A 22,112-nucleotide genomic window follows, 5' to 3' on the forward strand; every position below is an offset into this window, starting at 1 on the left:
GCATTTATGTCAGCTGATGCGGCGATGCCACCTAAAGTTAGAGGAGTAAACTATAAAAAAACAATAATAAAGTTATTCTTAGCTCTCAATTTACTAAGGTTCGCACTATTAAAATTTTATTTAGGCCCTGTTCTCATTAACTAAACTGAATATTTTATAAGAGAAGGAGATTAGAAGCGGAACTGAACTGAACTGAACAGAATTTCAACGTAAGAGAACAGGTTATTAGTATAGAGTTTACAAAAACCAAATTTTAGGGTTTTTTCATCACTAAATGATTTATGAATTAATAGAATTCAATAATACATACTATTAACTATTCTTATCTCAAGATAACGATAAGATACAGATGACACAATTTGAAATTATTCATCAAACATATTTCCATATCTCATTTCACATGTCAATTAATTTTAATTCAACTTCAAAACCCTTCTCGAATAATATAGTATCAATATTATCTAAATATTAAAAGAAATCGTGCACGTATAGCTTCCATATCTTGCCTTGTTTAGTTGGTTTTATATCACTTGTCAATTTGTCATTTTTGTCTACCACCCTCGTCAACCGCCACCTACACGGCTAATATCATAGCAATTCACACAAAATATTTTCCCAAAAATATACAAGTATAGTATATATGGTCCAAACTCATTACAAGACAATATTAACACACATCAGTACATCACATGTTTTTATTTTTGTTGGTAACAAAATTCGTGGTCATAAACAAGCTAACTACGTAACACAATATTCCACCCCGTAACACTAACCCAAATTGCGCCGCCACAAACTCCGCCTTACTCCGCTCTATAGCCACCTCTTAGGGAAGAGAATCATTCATTCCTTTTAACTCTTTATTTCTTCTTTCCTTTGTTTTACGTAATGGAATTGCTTTCCCATTCCCTTTGATTGTCTTTTCTTGTTTGTTTGGTTCATAAAGTCAAGAGAAATCTAGATTTTTTTAGAAAGAAAGAAGAAAATGGTGGCAATGGCTTCTTTGCAAATGATGAAACCTACTATTTCTTCATTCCCTACTTCTTCAAGATTTGAATTGGATTCCGAAGTTCAGAGGAAAGGGATTGCCCGGTTGAAAAGAAGGGGATTTGCTACTAGGAATTTGGTGAACCGGGTTTTCTCTAAATTACAAGATGGTGATGATCGTCCTAGTAACAGTAGCAGTAAGCTCTTACTTTCTTTTTCTCCCTTTATTATTTCCAACAATTTTTAATTTTTGGGTTTATAATTTCAACTAACAAATTAATAATTTGATTTGGGAATTGTTCTAATTGTTGTTATTAATTTAGTTGTCACGTTACTGGTTCGTTACTAGTTCAAATTGCGGTAACACTGTCAAAGGGACTATTAATTCGGGGCCGAGTGGACTATGGGTACTTCTAACCTGATTTAAGCCAGTTCCTTAGCAAAAAGATTGAACTTTTAGATGGATTAGGGGTTTTGGCTTATTTGTTTGTTAGTAATTGTTTATGATAATCCTCTGAGTTGTTATGTGTAATAGTGGATTTAGGTAAGAACTAAGAAAAGAGTAATAAATGGGGCAATAGTGGATACATCCTATTTGTGGAGTATTATCATGTATATGAATATGATAATTGGAACAATACAGTCATTCAGAATTTATTAATTATAAATTGATGATTGGAACAAGGGATACATTTGTCTGTAAGATACTATGTATAATGTGAGGAATCATTAATCAATGCCAGCTTGTTTTCAGGATCATGTAAGCAAAGTTTGGAACTTGTGAGTTTGGGTTGAGTGATTTTGAAGTTTTTTCTGGTCTAAGCTAAATGGGTTTACATTAGAATTTATGATAATTGTTTGATTATTGCAAGATGAAAAAGTGTGTGTGTTTGTGTAAACTTACTGTTTTATATTGAAGTATGTGTGCATAAAATTGCTATTTTTTGGCTTGGAATCATATGAATAGTTCATTTGAGTCTGAAAAAATGGGAATGAGATGCACTACCTCACTGAAAAAGCTGAATAAGTTTATGTGAATTGATATAATGTCTTAGAACACGAGCCAAATATGTTAATCGGTTGTTATCTTGATGCACACTTACTGTCTCGTGACAGACTGACAGTAAGATCATGCCTTAGAAATGTTAACTGCATATTTCCGATGATCATGGTCGTGCTGAAGCTTTTACTGTGCTTAAAGCATCATAACTTATGGTTACCACCATATTTGATATGGAAGTGTTGCTCAAGTGGATTGTAACTTTTTTTAATGATGTGTAAACGCTATGAAAGATATAAAGTACTCGGTATATTTTTATGAGGAGGACTAGGTTTGGTTGTTTGCTTTGATTTGGGGTGCATGAAGCTTTGAACACTTTACATGTTTTTATAGTGATTTCAGATTTCATTCAGCTAGAATTACAAATTGAAATGATTAAGCTTTTTTTTAACCCTGTGTATGATTCCTTGTAGACAACGAACCTCCTGAATCTTTGTTTATGAAAGAGCTCCGAAGACGAGGCATTACACCCACATCACTGCTTGAGGAGAGCAATAGGAGCAAAATTGAGGAAGAGATAACAGAAGATGGATCTGACAGGTCGTATTCAAAGAGAAATGCAGTTGCGACTGATTCAGACAAAAGCTTGACTAATCAAAGAGAGCAATCAATGGCACTGAACAGCGAAGGCCTTGAGGTCAACCATAATTTTTTTTGATGCTCTGTCTTTTAAAAAAAAATCCAAGCTTTTCAACAGATCTTTTGCCTTTTTTGTTCAGTTGTTCCCTGCCTCGCTCTTTTGTTCTCTAAGCTGCTTTTCTGTGCTCTTGGTTTCCCTTCTTTGTCTCTGCGTATCAGTATGTGTATGTGCAAATTGTGTGTGTGTGTGAAATGAATTTGTTTGTATAAATTGCAGCGACTTAGTTATGGTATTTGCCCCCTCTTGGTGTATCATCAGTTTGATGCCCTAAGTAAGAAACATGACCTCGCCATTATTTTGTCTGAAAATGACTTTGGAACAAGCTAGGTAACCTCGGAGTTGCAAATTACTATGGTTAAAAGTTAGTGTAGTGTGAATTTATGTATTTGCCATTTTCTGCTGGGCTTCTTCTTATTACTTGCCCTTCTTAACTCTGTCCTCACATTTTGCCTTTGTTGAAATGATTCATTCATAATTATCTCTTACTAAGGTGCACCAATTTCATTCCAGTACTTGCTTTACTTGTCTATCTAATTGCTAAAATTTTCTATGTTTGTTTAATCCAGGGCTTAATTCCACGTGCTAAACTTTTATTGACACTTGGTGGAACATTCTTCTTGGCATTTTGGCCTCTAATAATTTTGACAGTTGGTTCTTTTGCTGCTCTCTATCTGGTAAGCCTTTCTAGCAATAAAATTTCCATGCACTGTTAATTTCTCTATCTTTTGAGAATGATATGAACACTGTAACTGAGCAGAATCAATGGAAAACTAATAGAACAAGGGATGAATGTGATAAATATTTTTGAAAAACGGAGCAATAGATTGTTTGACACATGCTTCGAGTGGCTTGCTTTCTCGTTGAGGAAATGGTTGCAACTTGGAATCAGTGGGTGAATGTGGTTCTTTAATGACTCAGTCTGAGCAATTGATAGTGTTTTTTTTAAAAGATCCATGTCCAGCTTGCGATGATTAGGGTCTGTTAGATGAACTTGAGTAGGTTACAGACTTACAAATGTGTCTTATAAACAAATTGGGCTATTTTAGGCTTTAAAGTGATGATGCAAGATTGATATCAGGTGTTTGTGCACTATGATCACTGCAAAAAGGGTGAATGGTAGACGCTTGTCAATATCGTCCCTTGAATCCTTGATTTAGACTTTTGTTGAGATGAAATAGAATATAATTGTGCATTTTCTCCTCCTGATACTGTCTGATTCTCGATGCAGTACTTTGGATCAACTTTTGTCCATGATGGCACTGATACCACAGCTTCTCTCCCTCAATATATTGATCCATACGAACTTCTGCAAGATGATAGAATCATTCAATAGGCTCTCATTGTTGATCAAAATGGCGGCATTCATCTGTAAATACCAAAACTTGATGGCAGGTTATTAGTAGGGTTCCTCATCTTCAAGTTCGCTCATTTTGCAAGCAAAAGAATTGCAACTCAAGTCCATCTTTTCCTGCCTTGTATGTAACTGGTTATACATATTAGTGTATGTATGTATGTATGATGCCAAAATGTAAGAAGAATTATATTGGTAAATGGAATTCTCAATATTGATTACTCTCTCCAAGGGATAGAATCAAACAAGTTGCAAAAATTACACTTTTTACATTCAAGTCACTCTGAAAAGTAACTAATAGAATACAATGTAATTCAAAATAAAAATTTGTAATAAACAGGTAACAGCAATCTAATTTAATCAACACACCAAGTTCCTGGCTCATTCAAGTTCTTGCCTTCTTGGTGTTCATGATGTCTAAGCAGCATATACCATGATACAGAAGAACCTTCACAAAAGTGCTTCTCGAAAAGCCCTTCTAACAGGATTTCAATTAGAAGTTAAATTTGGAGTTTTTTAAAGATAGGAGATGATTCAGACTAGGCAGTCAGGCTTGAGTTATGCTTTTTACCCTCATCACAGCCAACGTGACATTGGTACAAGGACTTACAAAACATTCTACAAAAAACAGTGGCTTAATCTTGCCTGACAGTATCCCTAAACTGGATCATTCACCTTACCTAATAGCCTAACCCTTTATAACTGTAAAATTATATGAACACAAAAACGAATACACCATGTAGCCAGCATTATAATTCAGGGTTTTTGCAAAAACACCATAACACACCAAACCAATTATATAATTAGCATGATAGATTTGCATATTTATCTATTTAACTAAGTTTCAAGATGTAAACTTGGGCTTTCATCAAGGCAGTTCATACAAATAGTAAACTAAGCTTAGGCTGATTCAACAGATGTAAGGCTACTAAAGAACTAGCACAGTGATATTGATCCAACGCCACCATGACAAAATCCATTCCTAATATTGCAAACAAAACTCAGTATATTCTTAGCACTGCAATCTTCAAAATAGGTACCAACTTTAAATAAACAAAACAAAGACATCAAAAATGACAATAATATGCCCAAGTAAATTAAGCCTTGTCACTCTTGGAAAGATTAGCTGCAGCTTGACCACGAAGACGACCAGTCCTCCTGGCGGCAATAAGACCAACCTTCTGCCCGGGTGGTGCATCTCTACGAACAGTACTGGCATGACCAATATGCTGGTGGTTACCTCCTCCGTGAGGATGCTCAACTGGATTCATAGCAACACCACGAACCTTAGGCCAGCAGTTCCTCTTCACTCTGTACTTGTGGTATGCATTTCCAGCCTTAAGAAGAGGCTTCTCAGTACGACCTCCACCAGCAACCTGACCAATCATAGCACGGCAACCACTTGGGACAATCTTCTTGGAACCAGATGGGAGCTTGATCCTACAACAGAGTAGATTTTGTTAAATAGGTCAAATCAGAATTTATAAATAGAGTTGATTAGCATCATTTGCAGCTCTAGTTGATAAGGAGTTGCTATTACAATCACATTCAAAGATCATTATAACAAAATTCAATATCTCAATTGCCACAGAGATACGCAAATATCATGCTAAAAGCTCACATGCACTTCCTTAATCCACCTCACAATACATTATGCTTCACAATGACACAATACAAACCTAATCGAATGCTAAACCTTCACATCCCACATAAAAGACATAAATGCTAAACCTATATAATGACAGATTTCTCTCACAAAAAATTTCACGGCAAAATTCAAATTTCATTGAACAAATTTATTGAACACAACTATGCTATCGTCTGCAAGTGATCAATACATACCTCTAATCTCAAACCAATAAGTCATTTCACAAACAGTCGCATTAATCAATTATACAGCAATAACATATAAACAATAAATTGCTTTTAACCAATCTTATAACAAGTATCATCTTAATCAAACCCCAGCAAACACAATGCAATTAAAATAACCAATTATCATAAATATCATCTAAACACCAAACGATAAAACCAGAACACAAACAAATCATACAACAAGAACCAATTTTTCAATCCCAAACACAATTATCTCAATAATTACAAAATATTAAACCAAAACACAAACAAATCATGCAACAAGATCCAATTTTTCAATCCCAAAACAAAAACCCAACTCAAATATACATCTCCAACCCTAAATATAACTCATAAAAAACCCAAAAATCATAGAAAACAAAATAAAATAAAATAAAATAAAAAAACAGAGAAGAAAGAGAAATATACCTAGAAGTATCATTATCAGGGTTGTGAGAGATAACAATAGCGTAATCCCCAGAAGCACGAGCAAGAACACCACGATCACCAACATGATGTTCAACATTACAAACAACAGCTCCTTCAGGAATAGATCTCAAAGGAAGAACATTCCCAACCATAAGATTAGCCTTCTTCCCACAATAGATGAATTGGCCAGTGTACATACCCTCAGCAGCAACGAAAAGCTCCTTCTGGTGCTTGTACCTGAAAGGGTGTCGGAAAGTGACGCGAGCAAGGGGTGCACCACGACCAGGGTCATGGATGACCTCGGTGATTACACCCTTGAGGTAGCCATTGCGCTCGCCGAAGTCGAGGGTTCGGAACTTGGCGGGACCCTTGCGGTGGTGGGTGTGGGCCTTGAAGACGGAGCCTGCTCCCTTACGTTGAGCTCGGATGACTCTTCCCATGGCGGCGGAAAGGGGAGGGGAAGGGGGAGAGAGAAAATGGGGGTTTGTGAGAGATGAATGCGGTGGGATTGAAATGGGGGAAGGAAGGGGAGTTAGGGTTTTATGTGAGGAATCATGGGTTAGGGTTTGTGGTTTTTGCCCTAGCTTTTGATTTGGGTTTTTTGGGCCTGTTTTTGTGGACTGGATTATTGATGGGTTTCTTAATGTTGTGGACTGCTGTTTGTTTGGAGTTTTAATACTATCGGTTTTTTTTTTTTTGTTTTTTTTTTTTTTTTTTTTTTTTTTTGTGTTAATTGGGTGATTTATTAGAATCAATATTGATTTTACATTAAAGTAGTCTATCATAGTTTGTTCGATCCCGCGTAACAACGATCAGAAGAGGACAGGAACCTGAACATCCAGAACTGATCTGAATCAGGATTAGTCCAAAAGGGAAATCAGGTGGAACACCAAAAAAAAAAAAGTAGCCTATCATAGCCTCATAGGTTTGACTATTATGAAAAAATTAATTTAGGTGTTTGATAAATACTTACTCCGTAACTTATTAACACCTTATCCGGGTTCAAAAATTTCTTTAATACTAGATTAGCTAATGAACAATTTCTTGTTTTTTTTTTCTTTTTTTTTTTTTTTTTGTTTTTACATAATATACTTAAACAACTAACAATTAACCACTATTTAATATTTACCAAACATTTTTTACACAACTAGCCATATACAATATACATCATCCTAATCAAACTAGATAGTCAATCAATTTATATATATAGCTACCTGTAAATTATTAAATATCGCTCAGTAATTATGTTGGGTCCTAATTTCACCATTAAAGAAAAAAGTATGAGTCGTTGACTCGTTGTTATAGTAATTAAAAGCTAAGTTTTTCATGTTGTGATGTTCTCTTTAGCTGAGGCTGCATGCATGGTTGATCTTGGTTTCTCTGGTAATCCTTTCACCTGGCATAATGCTAGGGAAGGTCTTGATATTATCCAAGAGCGTCTTGACAGGGCATTAGGGAATCCAAGTTGGCTGAATACTTACCCCAATACTCAGGTATCTCATCTAGCTCGCACATACTCTGATCACTGTCCTATTTTAATTTCTGTTTTTAATAATCGTAAAGGTGGCCCTTTTCCTTTTAGATGCAAAGCTGCTTGGTTAGAACATAAAGATTTTTCTGAATTTTTTGTTAAAATTGGGATATGCATGGTTATGATTTCCTAAAAGGTAGATCAGAATTTTTATCTAATATAAAAAGTTGGAATCATGATATATTTGGAAATATCACTAATCAAAAAAGAAGATTGGTGGCAAGAATTAATGGAATCCAAATTGCTTTAACCAAAAAGTATTCTACCTTTCTTGTTAAACTAGAGAAAGAATTGCTTTTTGATTTAAATCATATTTATCAAATTGAAAGGATTATTTATGCTCAAAAGTCGGGTGTTGATTGGAGGAAATTTGCTGACTGTAACACTAAGTATTTTCACTTGGTAGCTAATATTAAAAAAACAAGGGGTAAAATTTTATCTTTGCAAAACAATGAGGGAATTTGGATAAATGATTTACCTGTTTTAAAGGATATGGCTAGAACTTATTTTCAAAATATTTTTCAAAGTATGGATGTCAATCTTGATCTGATGAATAGTTATCACTACCCTAAGGATATTCCTGTTTGTTCTGAGCATAGATTTCAGCAGCCTCCTTCTAAGGATGAGATAAAATCTATTCTCTTCTCTATGGACCCCTATAAATCTCCAGGACCTGATGGTTTACAGCCTATTTTTTTGCAACATCACTGGTCTTCTTTAGGTTCTTCTATTACTAGTTTAATCACTGATTGTTTCTTGAAAGGTTCCATTCCTAGTGCTATTAATGATTCATACATTTCCTTAATTCCTAAATGTGATTATCCTTCTACTATGAAAGATTTTAGACCTATAGGATTATGTAATTCTATTTATAAGCTCATTACTAAATGCATTTCAAATCGGCTAAAACCTATTATGGATGAACTTATAAGTCCTTTTCAGTCTAGTTTCATTCCTAATAGGTTCATTGAGGAGAACATTATTATCATTAAAGAGGTTTCTCATCTATTTAATAAAGCTTCTAGCAAAGCTAATCTAATGGCCCTTAAGATAGATCTTTCTAAGGCTTTTGATTGCTTAGAATGGAGTTTTATTAAGGATACCCTTCAGAGTATCAATCTTCCTTCCAACATTGTTAACCTAATCCTTAGTTGTATTTGCATTCCTAAGATTTCTCTTCTTTGGAATGGGGAAATCACTGATTCATTCACTCTTTCAAGAGGAATTCGTCAAGGTGATCCCCTATCTCCCTATATTTTTGTGCTTTGTCTTGATCGTCTTTCTTGTATGATCCAAGATAAGGTTGACAATGGTTCTTGGAAACCAATGAAAATTGCTAAAAATATTAGTATTTCTCACCTGTTCTATGCTGATGATGTTTTCTTATTTGGAAAAGCAACCACTAGCAATATTGATACTATGATGGAAGTGCTTGATCATTTCAAATCAATTTCAAGTCTTTCTATTAACATTCTTAAGTCTTCTGCTATTTTTCCTAGGAAAATGAATCATAATGTTAGGAAGTCTATTTGTGATGTTTGTAATATTAGTAATACTACCAATTTTGGAAAGTACCTTGGTATTATTATATCTCATAAAAGATTGAATAATTTAGACTATTTCCCTCTTTTGGATAAAACTTATGCTAAGATCAAAAATTGGCAAGCAAAACTCTTAAATATGGCAGGTCGATGTACTCTCATTAAGTCGGTTTTAAATTCTTACCCAGTTTATGCTATGCAAACTAACATTTTACCTATGAATGTCATTAGTGAATTACAAAAAAAATGCAAACAATTTCTTTGGAATAGAGTTAATCGATCTAGGTATATTTCCCGTACTAATTGGAGAGTTGTTTGTGACCCTATGGCTAAAGGTGGTTTGGGAATTAGGGACTTAAGAAGATGGAATATTTCTTTTATGGCTAAACTAGGTTGGAAAATTCTTACTCAACACAACAAGCTTTGGGTTACTATTCTAAAAAATAAGTATCTAAAATATTCAAACTTCATGGATTATGTTCCCAAGCCCTATGATTCTGTTATTTGGAAAGATATTTTAGCTGGCCGGGAAATTCTTAAAAAAGGATTTATTGTTAATATAGTTGATGGCAAGGATACCTCTCTTTGGTTCCATCATTGGGTGGGTGACTGTCCCTTATACTTGATTCCTTCTATTCATATTCCAAATTCTAAAGGTCATTGGCGTGTTTCAGATATAATTAGAAATAATCAATGGAGTCTAGATAGTGTTGTGCATATCATTCCTTCCTCTATTATCACCTTAATTCTTGCTTACCCCTTACCTAAGATTGTGCAAGTCTCAGATAGGTTGAAGTGGTCTTTACATCATTCTGGCAATTTCACCATCAAATCTGCTTATAACTCTACTAACCCTCCTTTCACTCTTAATTCTTCTTTCCTTCACTCTTTTGCTTGGAAAAATATGTGGAAAATTAGAGTACCTTACAAGTATAAAATGCTTCTTTGGAATCTAGTTAGAGATATCCTTCCCGTTGGTAGTACTCTCAAAAGAAAAATGAATTTCCTAGATCCTATTTGTATGCGTTGTGAAGCTCCTGTAGAAGATTCTATTCGTCTTTTCAGGGATTGTCCAAACTCTTCGGCTTTTTGGTCCTTGGTTTTTTTGAAATTTAATTCCCTAAACATTGATTTACATCGTTTTTACAATACTAACTTATCTGATTGGTTAGACTTTAATCTTTCTAATTCTACTTCTTGGAAAAAAGTTTTTACAGTGGCTATTTGGCATATTTGGACTACTAAGAATACGACTGTTTTTGATCAAAAAATGGTTTTTATTCAAACTACTTTTAACAAGTTCTATGTGGATTATATCTTTTGTTTGAGAATACAACAGGCTGCTACTATGGATTCTCCATCCTCTTCCATAACTCAGATTCCAAGGCTCTGGGCTCCCCCTCACAAAGATTTCTACAAATTGAACACTGATGGCTCCTGGATCAGTGTTGATAATGCTGGTGGAGGAGGGGTAATTAGAAATGATAAGGGTATATGGTTTGCTGGATTTGCTTCCAAGTACAATGCTGTTAGTGCTGCCTCTGCTAAGCTCCTTGCTATTAGGGAGGGGCTGATGCTTGCATGGGATAAACAAATCAGGTTTCTGGAGCTTGAGACAGATGCAGATAGCTTGAGCAAGATGCTGAAAGATCCAAAGTCTTTTGAAGATGGTGATTTGCGCAATGTAATTCGAGATGTGGCTGCCCTTTTGGAGAGGGATTGGACTGTTAGCATATTTCATGCTAATAGATGTGTTAATTATGTTGCTGACAAGCTTGCATTGATGGGTAGGACTAGGTTCAAGGCAGGTGAAACGGTTCCTTTTACTTACCCACCACCTGAAGTGTTTAACACTTATGCTGCTGAAATCCCAGGAGGACAGGAAGGGTGACTTTAAAGTGCAGTGTTCTGATCCTTATACTGCTATTAACAACTATGCTGCTGCTGCTCTTTATTATTATGCTGTTAGCTTTCTGTTCTTATTCTATGTAAGCTATTATAGGAAGTACTGTGAAAGTTTAAAGTGGTATTTTATACCCACTACTTTCCTTTTGTTAGGGTTGCTGGTTTCTTTGAACAGCTCTCCTCCTTTTGTACTGATGAATTACTTCATCAGATTAACTATGATATAATATGAATGTGCTTCCTTTGTGTTAAAAAAAATAGAAAAATAATAAATCAAATCTATAAGCTAAGTTTTTCATGTTGTGATGTTGAAAAATAATAAATCAAATCTATTTAGGGGTAAATATAAGGGTGAAATCAAGAATAATTAACGGAGTAAGTTAATTGAAATACAGAGTAGTTTAGATGAATTAAACACGGAACACCTATATCTTTTTATCAAGAATAAATTTTTTTTTTTTTTTTTTTTGAAACTTCCATCAAGAATAATTAAGGGGTTAGTTATGAATCTTATCATCTACCATTTTGTTAGCATTGCATAAGGCAAATTACATCATTTTGTTACATGATAATTACAATTACAACTAACTAAAAGTATATCCTGATGTTATCATTTGGGTATATAGTTTGTGAAGTTCTTACAGTTTGTTTACAATTTAATAAAATCAATATTATTATTAGCTAGTTTGGAACACTAAGCATCTCGTAGGCCATTCTACTTGGTATTATGGCCCATTTTCACTACTGATGTCTCAAACTTTTTGATCTTCTAAAGTTTTTTTGTTAAATGTATTGAATATAATAGCCTCTAGCTTAACTAATTACCACCATATGTTACTATAATAAATTAATAATGCAAGGGCCTATTCACATTTACTGAACTAAGCTGAACTGAACTGATTGGAGCTGAACTGAACTGATTGGAACTGAACTGAATATTTTATGAGAGAGGGAAATTAAGAGCTGAACTGAACTGATTGGAGCTGAACTAAACTGAACTGAAATTAAGTAAATATGAACAGGCTCTAAAGATAATTAAAGGAGACAAACATCAAACAATGTAAAACAGTTGAATGCACAATTTGAAGATGAAATGTTAAGCTAGTATTCCATTAATGAATATTGTGTGGCACAATAAAAATTAAGGAGTAAATTGACCCCAACGTTGTTGGCATACACATAAGAATGTTCTAACTTCTAACCAAATATATGTACATCGATCAAGAAACAGATTGAAATGGCTTCAAATTTTTAACACCAACAACAAGACCTCGAACCGAAGAAACCACGGCCACCAGGGAAACAATCAAGCAACAATATTTCAAGACTTGTAACCAAATCCACCACCAAGAATACTTGCGAACATTGCCTTGTGCAATGTACATTTCTATAGGGAAATATATTGTGAGAGGCCAAAACGAAAACGCCCCGATTAAGCCAACAATGTCATTGAAGAAGGGGAAGATCATTGCTACTATTGTCACTAGTATGACATATGCTGTTCTCCAGAAAAACCTTAGGAAGTTAAATGTGTATGAACCATATAGAGGTAGTTTCACGGGGTATTCCGCATTCACGAACTTACTTTCTGGCCATTTTGTGGAGCATTGAGTCTCCACAAAGTCGAAAAGGGGTTGCACAAATACCTGTTCAACATATATATTGAACACGAATTAGGACTTGTTATGTTCACCTTAATTATTGAATACAAACTCATGTAAATAATATATTAATTACCTGGTAAGCTCCAACAAGATGGACGGCAATGAAGACATTGGCTAGGGCAACGAGCCAATAAGGTTCGAAGAAACCGAATCCAGTTAAGAAATTTCCAGGTGCATCATTCCCAAATGCAGCATAACCCATTACTCCACACAACATGTAAAAAAATGTGGTGATCAAAATTCCTACTGATATTGATTTCTTCATAACTACATTCTCTGGAGGGTTTGGCTTTAGTGTGTCCTGTCACATAAATCACACATTAGTTAAAACAAGATAATTTGACATTGATGAGTCCGACTAATTGTTTTAATACAAATGAACTAAAATAGAAATGTAAACATGGATTACAACTTACCTGTATTTCGATGAGAACCATAGAGAAAGCATAAGCAAAGGCCATGTTTCCCAATGCTGTGCATATATTCCAAATCTTCTGTGCCGCGGTAACATCTACTCCGATTTCTACTCCTGTTAATGATGTTCTTGCATTGCTTCCACCTACAACAATATGTACAAAGAAGTACTGTTATTAATTTGACAATACAATAAAACTTCGAGTCATGTACATTAGTAGAGACACAATAAAATTTATCCTGCATTCTAAGAGTTGTACTTGCACACTAACCATGTTTTTGTCATAAATTAAACTTCGAGTCATGTACATTATTAGAGACACAATTTGTGTGTAATGTTAACTGAACAAATATGAGTATGCATTAAGAAACAAATAAGTACTGATTTGTCGTACACTAACTATGTTTTAGTCATAAACTAGAGTCATGTACATATTTAGAGACACAATTTGGGTGTACAATGTTGACTGAACAAATATGAGTATGCATTAAGAAACAAGCTGCTAACATCAGATACATTCGTGTTAAGGAAGAATCACAGAGTCACGCTTAAATTAATAAAAATAGCACATCAATGAGCAGTTGTGATTACAAGTTACAGTTACCTGCAACTTTGGCTATGGCAAGACCAATTCCTATGAAAGAATAACCAAATGACATGGCAGCCGCGACAATAGAGAGCCATGAAAGCTTGTGAAAATTGGGAAGTTGGCTCATCAATAGTTGTAGAATTCCAAATATAAGGAGAAATTGATTATTATGTGTGTGACATCCTGCTTGATGCCCCATCCTATGGAAACATATAGCTCGTTTCACAGCCCTGAAAATTACAGTACATTATATTATACAATACATCTTAATCAAAATTTAATTTAGCAAATTAATCAATAAATAATTCCTTACGCCATGCTTATAGATGCGGTGATTGTATAACCTATTGATACTCCAACAAAATTGGAATATTGAGCAAGGCCACATAACTTGAATTTTCTTCCACCTATTTATACATGTCAAAGTAAGATGCATTAGTATCACCCAATATCATACATTCATACATATACGTACCTTAACTCGAAGTCTCAAATGGAGAATGAATTTAATTTACGAGTATTTCAACATAGATTAATGTGTGTGACATTTAAAATCAATTTCATCAAACGATCCTGATCAAGGCCTCAAGGGTGTATCATATGTATAATCACATAATATTAGGTGTTGGATTACATAATAATTAAGTTAACATCTTGTAGTCTCTTTGCTTAATTTGTTAACCCCTCACCCTTTAATTTGGCATATTTCCTACTCTTTAAGAGAATCAAAATATCTACATCAAAACTGAAGTAAAGAATTAAAGTGCTCAATCTAAACACTACTAATATTGTCAAATCTTGGGAATTCATGAAAACAAATATTATTTAACTGAATAATTATAATTTTCAACCTTGTCAAAGAAACGATGTTTACATTATATTTAGTTAATGGCACATAATCCTTTGCCCTCCATTTTAAAAAGGAAATCACCATTTTATATCAATATATATTACCCACCTCACCATAAGTTCAATTAGAGATCAATAATATATCGTTAGAATGGTCATGGTTCCTTAAAATTATAATTATTTTTTAAAATTAAAACAAAATTAATTTCAATGACTTATTGAGGAAATTATTTCAATTAAATGTTTATTTTCATATATTCCCAAGATTCAACAATAAAAATAATGTTAACCATTTTTATGATAATTCACATATCATTTACAAAAATGATAATATCACACCTAGCCAAAATTCTAAACAAACACCACCTAAATCTTTTCCATACAAAAAATAAATACTTATCTTTTTCATGAACATTGTAAAGGGATGATAAGGCTATTAACCAGAATCCAGTTAAACCCTAATATAATAATCCCATTACATTTCAAAAAAAAAAAAAAAAATCCGAACACAATAAGATCCATATTACAAATGCGAGAACATGATACACATCCTACATTAAATATATTTAATCGAAAAAAATCGGTGAATAATAATTATACAACTAAATCATCAAAATAAAAATTTATACCTAGAATAGACCTTACAGCCTCTCTATAAGTGTAATGTCTCTTGCCAGTAGTAGGATTTCTGTAACAATCAGCCTGTAACGCAGATGCAAACCATGTAACAAAGGAAAACACGAGAAGAACAATGGGCCCAGCGATCCAACCCATTTGGGCCACGGCCCATGCTAATGATAAAACTCCACATCCAATCACGGCTGTTATGATATGTGCACTTGCAGTAAGCCATGTACCTTTGTTACACCACACACAAAAATAGAAAAGTTAGTAACAATACCAATATATATTTTGTAATTTGATATGAAACAAGATTGTAACAATGTGACGAATTTGGATTTAAAAGTTGGACGATTAGAAGAGATATACCTGTTCTTTTGGCACAGCCGTCGTCGTCTACATCCGTTGCATAAAGCCTACCGGATTCTAAAGGCGAACTTACGTTCATATTGGTTTGGTGTTACAAGGAGAGGAGTGAAACTAGGCCAACAAAGGTTTTGTGTGTTTTGAGAGTGTGTGCTTGAGAATTAAGATGAGAATTATCAGGAATTAGTAGATCTAATGCAGCTATATATATAATTTTGGGATTTTTGGCCCGTTTTTATATAAGACCATAAATTTATTTTTGGGAAAAAAAATCATAGGTTACCTGGACTTTATTTTTTACCATAAAATATATTTATAAAGAGGAATACCTAATAAGTGAATTTATAAAGGAAAGTTTAATGAAAGGTGGACAAATTGCAATTATGTAGTCATCTAATGGTCAAACCGAAAAAAATATGGTAACCTAAAGTCCATCTTGAATTCATGAATTACTTAATTTTTTGTTAAGTTTCTAAATGCATTATTAGAAAATAAGTCTGTAATCACAACAATATACTACGTATGTGAAAATATTTGAATTGTTGACAAATTTTGTTAATTTATCTAATTCATAAATTTGACCATGGTGATGAATTGTACGGAGTAACAACCAAGGAATCATCTATGGATGAAGAAAATCTTGCGTGGACCTGGTTCACAATAATATTATTGTGGACCTAAGGTTTATTCACACGTAACTGACATTATATTCAATATAGTGACCCTTATTTTTAACATAGTAACCTTATTTTTAACATAGTAGCCTTTTTTAAAAATTTGAGTGACTTTTAATGTTATTATGAACTTAGAGTACGACATTATATTGAATAGTGACCTAATTTTAACATAATGATCTTTATTATTCATATTGACTATTATATTAAAATTTTCATTAAAAAAATTAACCTTTTATAGCTTTTATAATGTCACACTAACTTTTATTTCAACATAATAACCTTTATTTTAATATAGTGACTTATTTTTTTTATTAATAAAACAATCATATTATCTCTAATGTTAATGGTCCACAGTAAATTAGTGTGAACCAGATCCATTTAAGAATTTGTATGAATTTATAACAACCAAAGAATCATCAACTCATGGATGTGAATCAAGAGAATATTTCGTTTTACTCCGAATCTAATTGCGGAATTGAATACGGCATAATTTTATTTTATTTTATAAATTTTATCTTATTAGGATAATATTTCCTCCATCCCTTTTTAAAATACTCCCGGCCTCCATCCCTTAGTAAAAAGCCTCTTTGGAGGGAGTACTAATGTGTGGTAGATTGTGTCCACTCATTCACCATATTTTAGCTTAGCTATTAATTAGGAATAAAGTATACAATTAAGTTGTAAAAACTGTATAACCACACAAGTTAACACCTGAAAGATCGTCAAAGATAACTAAGGTGTAAAAACATATGCATTAAATATTGATTTTATAATTTGTCCATTAAAAAAATAAAAAATAGAAAAAAAAATACTCCCTTCATCCCCAAATGATAGTCCCTTATGGGCAAAAATCACGGGAATTAAGAAACTTAAATAAAAGTAGTAAAATTACATTGAAAATATAAATTTACATTGGGTATGTAAAATAGTAGAGAGAGAAAGTAATAAAAGTACATTGAAAAACAAAATTCACATGGAAAAGTTAAATTTGCACGAATATTGTTGTAATTGGAGGAAATTTTGATAAAAAGTTGATATTAATGGTACTCGAAAAAAGCAAATGGGACTATCAATGTGGTACTAAAAATAGGCCATAAGGGACTATCATTTGGGGACGGAGTTTTAAAAAATAAAACTCTTATTTATGCATTCGTGCAGTTATAGACATATACCCGTACGTATTTGTAGACACGTAAAATAAATTGCATTTGTCATTGCTAAATGTTTTTTTAAAAACAAAAAATCTAAATATTCCTTGACAAATGACAATCTCTTTTATCCCTCTTTTATGTACCAGAATTTCACATATTTAAAATAATTTAAACAAACTCGATAAGATAAAACATACTCAACTATGATTTGTCCGTTTCGTTTCGATGAATGTTATAAGAGTATGATATTCATTAATACATAATTAGAGTGTTGTTTATGGTCTAGCGCAAGATCAAGCCATATAAATAAATAGTAATATGTACATTGCGGTACAATACTTTAATGGTACATACGCGTCATTTATTGTAGAATTTTCGAATAACTTTGGACAATTAACAAATTTAAACCAACCAAATTTCACCAAAAAAAATTCAAAGTTATAAAAATCGTCTAATATCTTTGCTGAGATAGATGTTAATTAATCCGTTCAAGATAATGGATCTACAATGGGTTCTGCATCTAGTACGGAGTAATTTATTTCAGCTTATTCACAAAATCAAACACATGAATATTTAGGTGGAGATTGGAAGTTCACCCCTTGTCTTGAAGTGCAGATAGCATTGTACAGTATGATACTAGCGTATGCTTAAAAGATGTGAAGATTATTGCTTGATAAAATCGAAAAGTTTGAAGACTATCGATTGATCAAACCTGGTCATAAAAAAAGTACTTTGTGTATGTTATTGTTACATACTTACATCTATGATCTTTGCCACGAATTCTAAGCTTACATAAGAAGTTGGAATTTACATTGTTGGTTACTTGGTTGATCAATTTTATGAAGAGCAAAAACTGATCATTAAACTTACAAGTCAGTGCAAATCTGTGCAATGACTTAAAATGTTGGACTTAAGAATGCAATTATGCAAACAGGGGCTTCAAACTCTAAAAAAAAAAAATTGGCCAAGCCCGTCCTCTTTGGCAGAATAGTATCCCCTTTCGTAAAACTTGATTCAGAAAGACATTCACGCACCTGCAGGCTGCATGATCAGATGGTCTCGTGCATCCAGCCAAAACTGGCTCTTGACAAAGACAATTATTTTTGATAGCCAACTGCGTATATTCTATATTTTCCAAAGGTCAGAAGCATGTTTAAATGCCAGAGTGAGATTTTTAAAGGATTAGAAAGGCTGCAGAGCACTCAAGTTACAGGCTGGGCTCTAGTCCATGAAGGTTGATCATCATCATCAAATCCGTTTATATGACGGCTGCGACCTTCTTGTAAGTATAACACACAAGACCAAACCCCACGGATAAGTAAAATGCTCACAAACACTGCACTACCGAGGGTACAAATGACCTGCATTTTGAAGTGAAAGGAAATGAATTAGATAAGTTGAGGTAACAACAATACCTGTAAAATCAACACATGACAGCAGAAAAATAAAACAGCATGCACCCATGAGACTGATGAGAGCAAGCCTGAAGAGCATATAATGTATAAAGTACAACAAATTCAATTCAAACAAATCTCGATTTTCTTTACTACGCCCACCATTGGTGACAGAATAGTCTACTTATCAAGCATAGAATTCTAATAAATTAAAACAACTCAGTTGGACCAAAATTTGCACAAAGATGTTAGATTCATGTCTCAGGCAGAACATGCATACAAAATTGTGACATAATTCCAAATGGAAGCCTCGATTTTACTCTATCTGGTCTATGAAGGGAACAACTCAATCAAGGAGAGGTGTATTAAATTTAACTAGTGAACTTGTGTAAATTGTATCAACTAATCTTTACACAATTGAGTTGACAAATTATAAGTGTTTCAGCTTAACCTTACGAGTCTATGCATTAGAAAATTAGAGCTTTTCTAAATGTAAAATGAATTTCACGATTTTGCTAACAGATCAAAATAGGAATCATCACATACACGTGATCATAACAGCCAGAATTGGATAGATAGGGGGAATGGTAAACACTTGCACTTTTACTAGTCCAAGTAGTATGTATAGAAATCAAAGTTCAGGGAACGCATGACAGTACATCACTAGCCACTGGAAGGATCTTTCACAAGATCCAATCACCTTTCTAAATTTAGTTGAGTAAAGGATGTTAGGGTTGTAATTAGTACAAAGTTTTTGCTAGTATGGTATCAGGAGCATCTGTTCGGGTTCTTCATCTAATGAAACAGCCTGCAGTAGCACCCTCCCTAATAAAACACAAGTTGACAGCTTTTAAGCAATTCGCTGCTTTTATAATTGCAATGCTTAAAAGTATTGCAGTTATGAGATCATCTAACAGACTAACAATTCCCTCTTTTGTAATATCTAGATTTAACATAGCTAATCGATCCATATTATTACAACCCGCACATTACATATCTAATCATGCAATTATGTATAAAAGATTCCCGTATCATCACAATGATGAAACAATTCATCGAACAATCATCCTCTAACTATCAACTCTGGTTCAAGTTAAAGATATATCAACAGCCAACATAGTACAACAGCAATCATATGACAAACGATATACGTAGTATTTCATATAATGCATTTCTAATTTGTGCAATTGATCCATTACCTCGAGAAAAGCCTTCAACACCCACAAAAACGATAAAATTATCAGTCCATTGACAGCAAAACCCACCTATCAAACAACAAATGTAACACTTAGAACATCATAAACCCCTGAATAACCTAACTTATGATCATTAATCAATGAAAAAACATATATAATCATACTATCCAAACCAAAAACACCAACAAAATAATCATAATTGTTAATATCATACCATTATACAAATGTACGTATTCATCAAATGCGAAAATTATACCAACAAAAATCAAGTGTAAAATTCAGGAATATTAGAAGCAACTAAATTTCTTTGATCAATCAATTGCTAATGTAAGAACTAAACTTCAAAAGTGAAATCAACCAAAAAAAAAAAAAACGCACCAATTTGGTGGAGATAGCAACAGGAAGAACTGATCGAACAGCTTTACGAGCTCGTTTAGAGACTTTTCTGAAGATATTTTCAACAAACCTAATCAATAAATCTAAGCTTCGATCTTCTTCTTCGTCTTCTTCGTCTTCTTCATCGTCGTCTTCTTCCTCGTATCCATCAAAATCGAATCGGCTCCATTTTCGGCTATTATTTATCAAATCATCATTCTGCAAATTCGCAATATATTAATCAAAAATCATGAAATCATCTGTTAATCGAGGATAAACTAATCCTTAATCAAAGATAAAATTGATCAGAAATTGAGAGAGAAAAACCTGAGAAGAACTTCGGCGAGAAGCTTGAAGAGTGGGGAAAGTTCGGAGAAGATGGATTTGATGAGGAGAAGAGAGAAAAGGATGATGTTGATGTTGAAGATGATGATGATGATAAGGTGATCGGAAGGATGAAATGGAGGAGAGAGAAATGGAGGATGCCGCCATTGATGAACTTACTCTCTTGCTTTAGGTTCCTTGATTAATTAGCTCCTTCATTACATAAGAATAACTTCGTAGTGTACATTACAAGTGTATGGAATAACATGGGTGTGGATTTGTTTAGAGGAAAATTTGAGACTTTTTCTTGGTGCATAGACTAAAGATGACACTGGATCGGGCTTGCCCTTGAAACAATACGATGAAAGCACAGCAAGGCTACATGATGAGCATTCCACACACGATATGTGTGCTAGGCCAAGGACCGAGCTTGGAATATAAAAGAAAAAACATGATAAAGTAACTAAACAAGTTAGGGAAGCTCTAACCACTTGAGCTATCCCTCACTCTCTGTGTTCAGATAATTAATTGTAATGTTTTGACTTTGAGCGACTAATTTGACTTGGGTGCTAATCATATAGGACTTTTGTTTCCAAAGTTATATAAAGTCTTTGGCTCGATTTCAAGGAGGATCTCCTTATATCCACTGTATGGACTTGGAGAATTGCCTCAGATAACTAAGTTTTTTTTTTAATTACCTTGATAATTTGATACTTCATACTTTATATTATTCCCTCACTTGACACACCTCTGTTGTCCTAAGTTTGGTGGGGAACTTAGTGAATAATTATGTAGGCATAGCTATTTATATCATCAATATAATATAATTTTAAACCAATCAAAGAAACTTAAAGTATTTTTGGTGGGGCCTCTGCCACCTAGGCACCCACATAGATCCGCTAGTGGCGACATGTCTGTATTGCACATTGCACAATAAATAATGCATAAAAGCTAAATAATACTCACATTTAACAATAGTTTTTGAGTAGCTTTTATATAGCTATTGTTACTACTTAATAAAAATTTGATTGTTTCACAAGTACATTTTTATGCAAGAAGTCGTCCAGTTATGAAATAGCCGAACCGGCCCTTTCTCCTAATCCTCGGGAGAGACCTTTCATATACTAGGGGTTTTTGCTTGGGAAAGAAAATGTACCATACTACTCCGTAATGGATTTGGGTCCATAACCATGGAC

At 33.6% G+C, this 22,112-nt stretch overlaps 5 protein-coding genes across 5 annotated transcripts; 2 read left to right on the plus strand and 3 right to left on the minus strand.

Annotated features, from left to right (window-relative positions):
- The first annotated feature begins 668 nt into the window (after window positions 1–668).
- On the plus strand, window positions 669–4,293 carry LOC145621056 (uncharacterized). The gene is made up of 4 exons (XM_081675791.1): window positions 669–1,181; window positions 2,458–2,681; window positions 3,251–3,358; window positions 3,913–4,293. The coding sequence occupies exons 1-4, from the start codon at window positions 983–985 to the stop codon at window positions 4,015–4,017; spliced, it is 636 nt and encodes a 211-aa protein (XP_081531917.1). The 5' UTR covers window positions 669–982; the 3' UTR covers window positions 4,018–4,293.
- Window positions 4,294–5,002: 709 nt separating this feature from the next.
- On the minus strand, window positions 5,003–6,834 carry LOC145621055 (large ribosomal subunit protein uL2z). Its single transcript, XM_081675789.1, has 2 exons — window positions 6,319–6,834; window positions 5,003–5,475 (listed from the first exon to the last, which is right to left on the minus strand). The coding sequence occupies exons 1-2, from the start codon at window positions 6,756–6,758 to the stop codon at window positions 5,133–5,135; spliced, it is 783 nt and encodes a 260-aa protein (XP_081531915.1). The 5' UTR covers window positions 6,759–6,834; the 3' UTR covers window positions 5,003–5,132.
- On the plus strand, window positions 6,757–11,281 carry LOC145620177 (uncharacterized). The gene is made up of 3 exons (XM_081674810.1): window positions 6,757–6,889; window positions 7,666–7,915; window positions 8,179–11,281. Exons 1-3 carry the CDS (start codon window positions 6,757–6,759, stop codon window positions 11,279–11,281), a joined length of 3,486 nt encoding a protein of 1,161 aa, XP_081530936.1.
- Window positions 11,282–12,515: 1,234 nt separating this feature from the next.
- On the minus strand, window positions 12,516–15,881 carry LOC145620178 (amino acid permease 6-like). The gene is made up of 7 exons (XM_081674811.1): window positions 15,803–15,881; window positions 15,442–15,669; window positions 14,277–14,370; window positions 13,979–14,193; window positions 13,376–13,518; window positions 13,033–13,260; window positions 12,516–12,941 (listed from the first exon to the last, which is right to left on the minus strand). Exons 1-7 carry the CDS (start codon window positions 15,879–15,881, stop codon window positions 12,516–12,518), a joined length of 1,413 nt encoding a protein of 470 aa, XP_081530937.1.
- A 2,456-nt stretch (window positions 15,882–18,337) lies between these two features.
- Window positions 18,338–21,211, minus strand: LOC145620971 (uncharacterized). Its single transcript, XM_081675711.1, has 4 exons — window positions 20,920–21,211; window positions 20,596–20,811; window positions 20,221–20,286; window positions 18,338–18,988 (listed from the first exon to the last, which is right to left on the minus strand). The coding sequence occupies exons 1-4, from the start codon at window positions 21,082–21,084 to the stop codon at window positions 18,830–18,832; spliced, it is 606 nt and encodes a 201-aa protein (XP_081531837.1). The 5' UTR covers window positions 21,085–21,211; the 3' UTR covers window positions 18,338–18,829.
- Window positions 21,212–22,112: the final 901 nt, after the last annotated feature.

Source organism: Chenopodium album, chromosome 27, assembly GCF_948465745.1.
Source record: "Chenopodium album chromosome 27, dcCheAlbu1.1, whole genome shotgun sequence".
NCBI lineage: Eukaryota > Viridiplantae > Streptophyta > Magnoliopsida > Caryophyllales > Amaranthaceae > Chenopodium > Chenopodium album.

Bases quoted from the DNA above. Each gene is read 5' to 3' on its own strand.
- LOC145621056 (XM_081675791.1), top strand. From the start codon at position 983: ATGGTGGCAATGGCTTCTTTGCAAATGATGAAACCTACTATTTCTTCA. The intron at 2,682-3,250 runs GTCAACCATAAT...TGTTTAATCCAG, and splicing joins TGAACAGCGAAGGCCTTGAG to GGCTTAATTCCACGTGCTAA. The intron at 3,359-3,912 runs GTAAGCCTTTCT...TTCTCGATGCAG, and splicing joins CTTTTGCTGCTCTCTATCTG to TACTTTGGATCAACTTTTGT.
- LOC145620177 (XM_081674810.1), top strand. From the start codon at position 6,757: ATGGCGGCGGAAAGGGGAGGGGAAGGGGGAGAGAGAAAATGGGGGTTT. The intron at 6,890-7,665 runs GTTTTTGCCCTA...TGTTCTCTTTAG, and splicing joins ATCATGGGTTAGGGTTTGTG to CTGAGGCTGCATGCATGGTT. The intron at 7,916-8,178 runs GTTAGAACATAA...TCAAATTGAAAG, and splicing joins TTTAGATGCAAAGCTGCTTG to GATTATTTATGCTCAAAAGT.
- LOC145621055 (XM_081675789.1), bottom strand. From the start codon at position 6,758: ATGGGAAGAGTCATCCGAGCTCAACGTAAGGGAGCAGGCTCCGTCTTC. The intron at 5,476-6,318 runs GTATATTTCTCT...ACTCTGTTGTAG, and splicing joins CCTGATAATGATACTTCTAG to GATCAAGCTCCCATCTGGTT.
- LOC145620178 (XM_081674811.1), bottom strand. From the start codon at position 15,881: ATGAACGTAAGTTCGCCTTTAGAATCCGGTAGGCTTTATGCAACGGAT. The intron at 14,194-14,276 runs GTAAGGAATTAT...TGTAATTTTCAG, and splicing joins ACCGCATCTATAAGCATGGC to GGCTGTGAAACGAGCTATAT. The intron at 13,261-13,375 runs GTAAGTTGTAAT...TTTATGTGACAG, and splicing joins TGGTTCTCATCGAAATACAG to GACACACTAAAGCCAAACCC.
- LOC145620971 (XM_081675711.1), bottom strand. From the start codon at position 21,084: ATGGCGGCATCCTCCATTTCTCTCTCCTCCATTTCATCCTTCCGATCA. The intron at 20,812-20,919 runs GTTTTTCTCTCT...GCGAATTTGCAG, and splicing joins CTCGCCGAAGTTCTTCTCAG to AATGATGATTTGATAAATAA. The intron at 18,989-20,220 runs GTAATGGATCAA...TTCAAAATGCAG, and splicing joins TGTTGAAGGCTTTTCTCGAG to GTCATTTGTACCCTCGGTAG.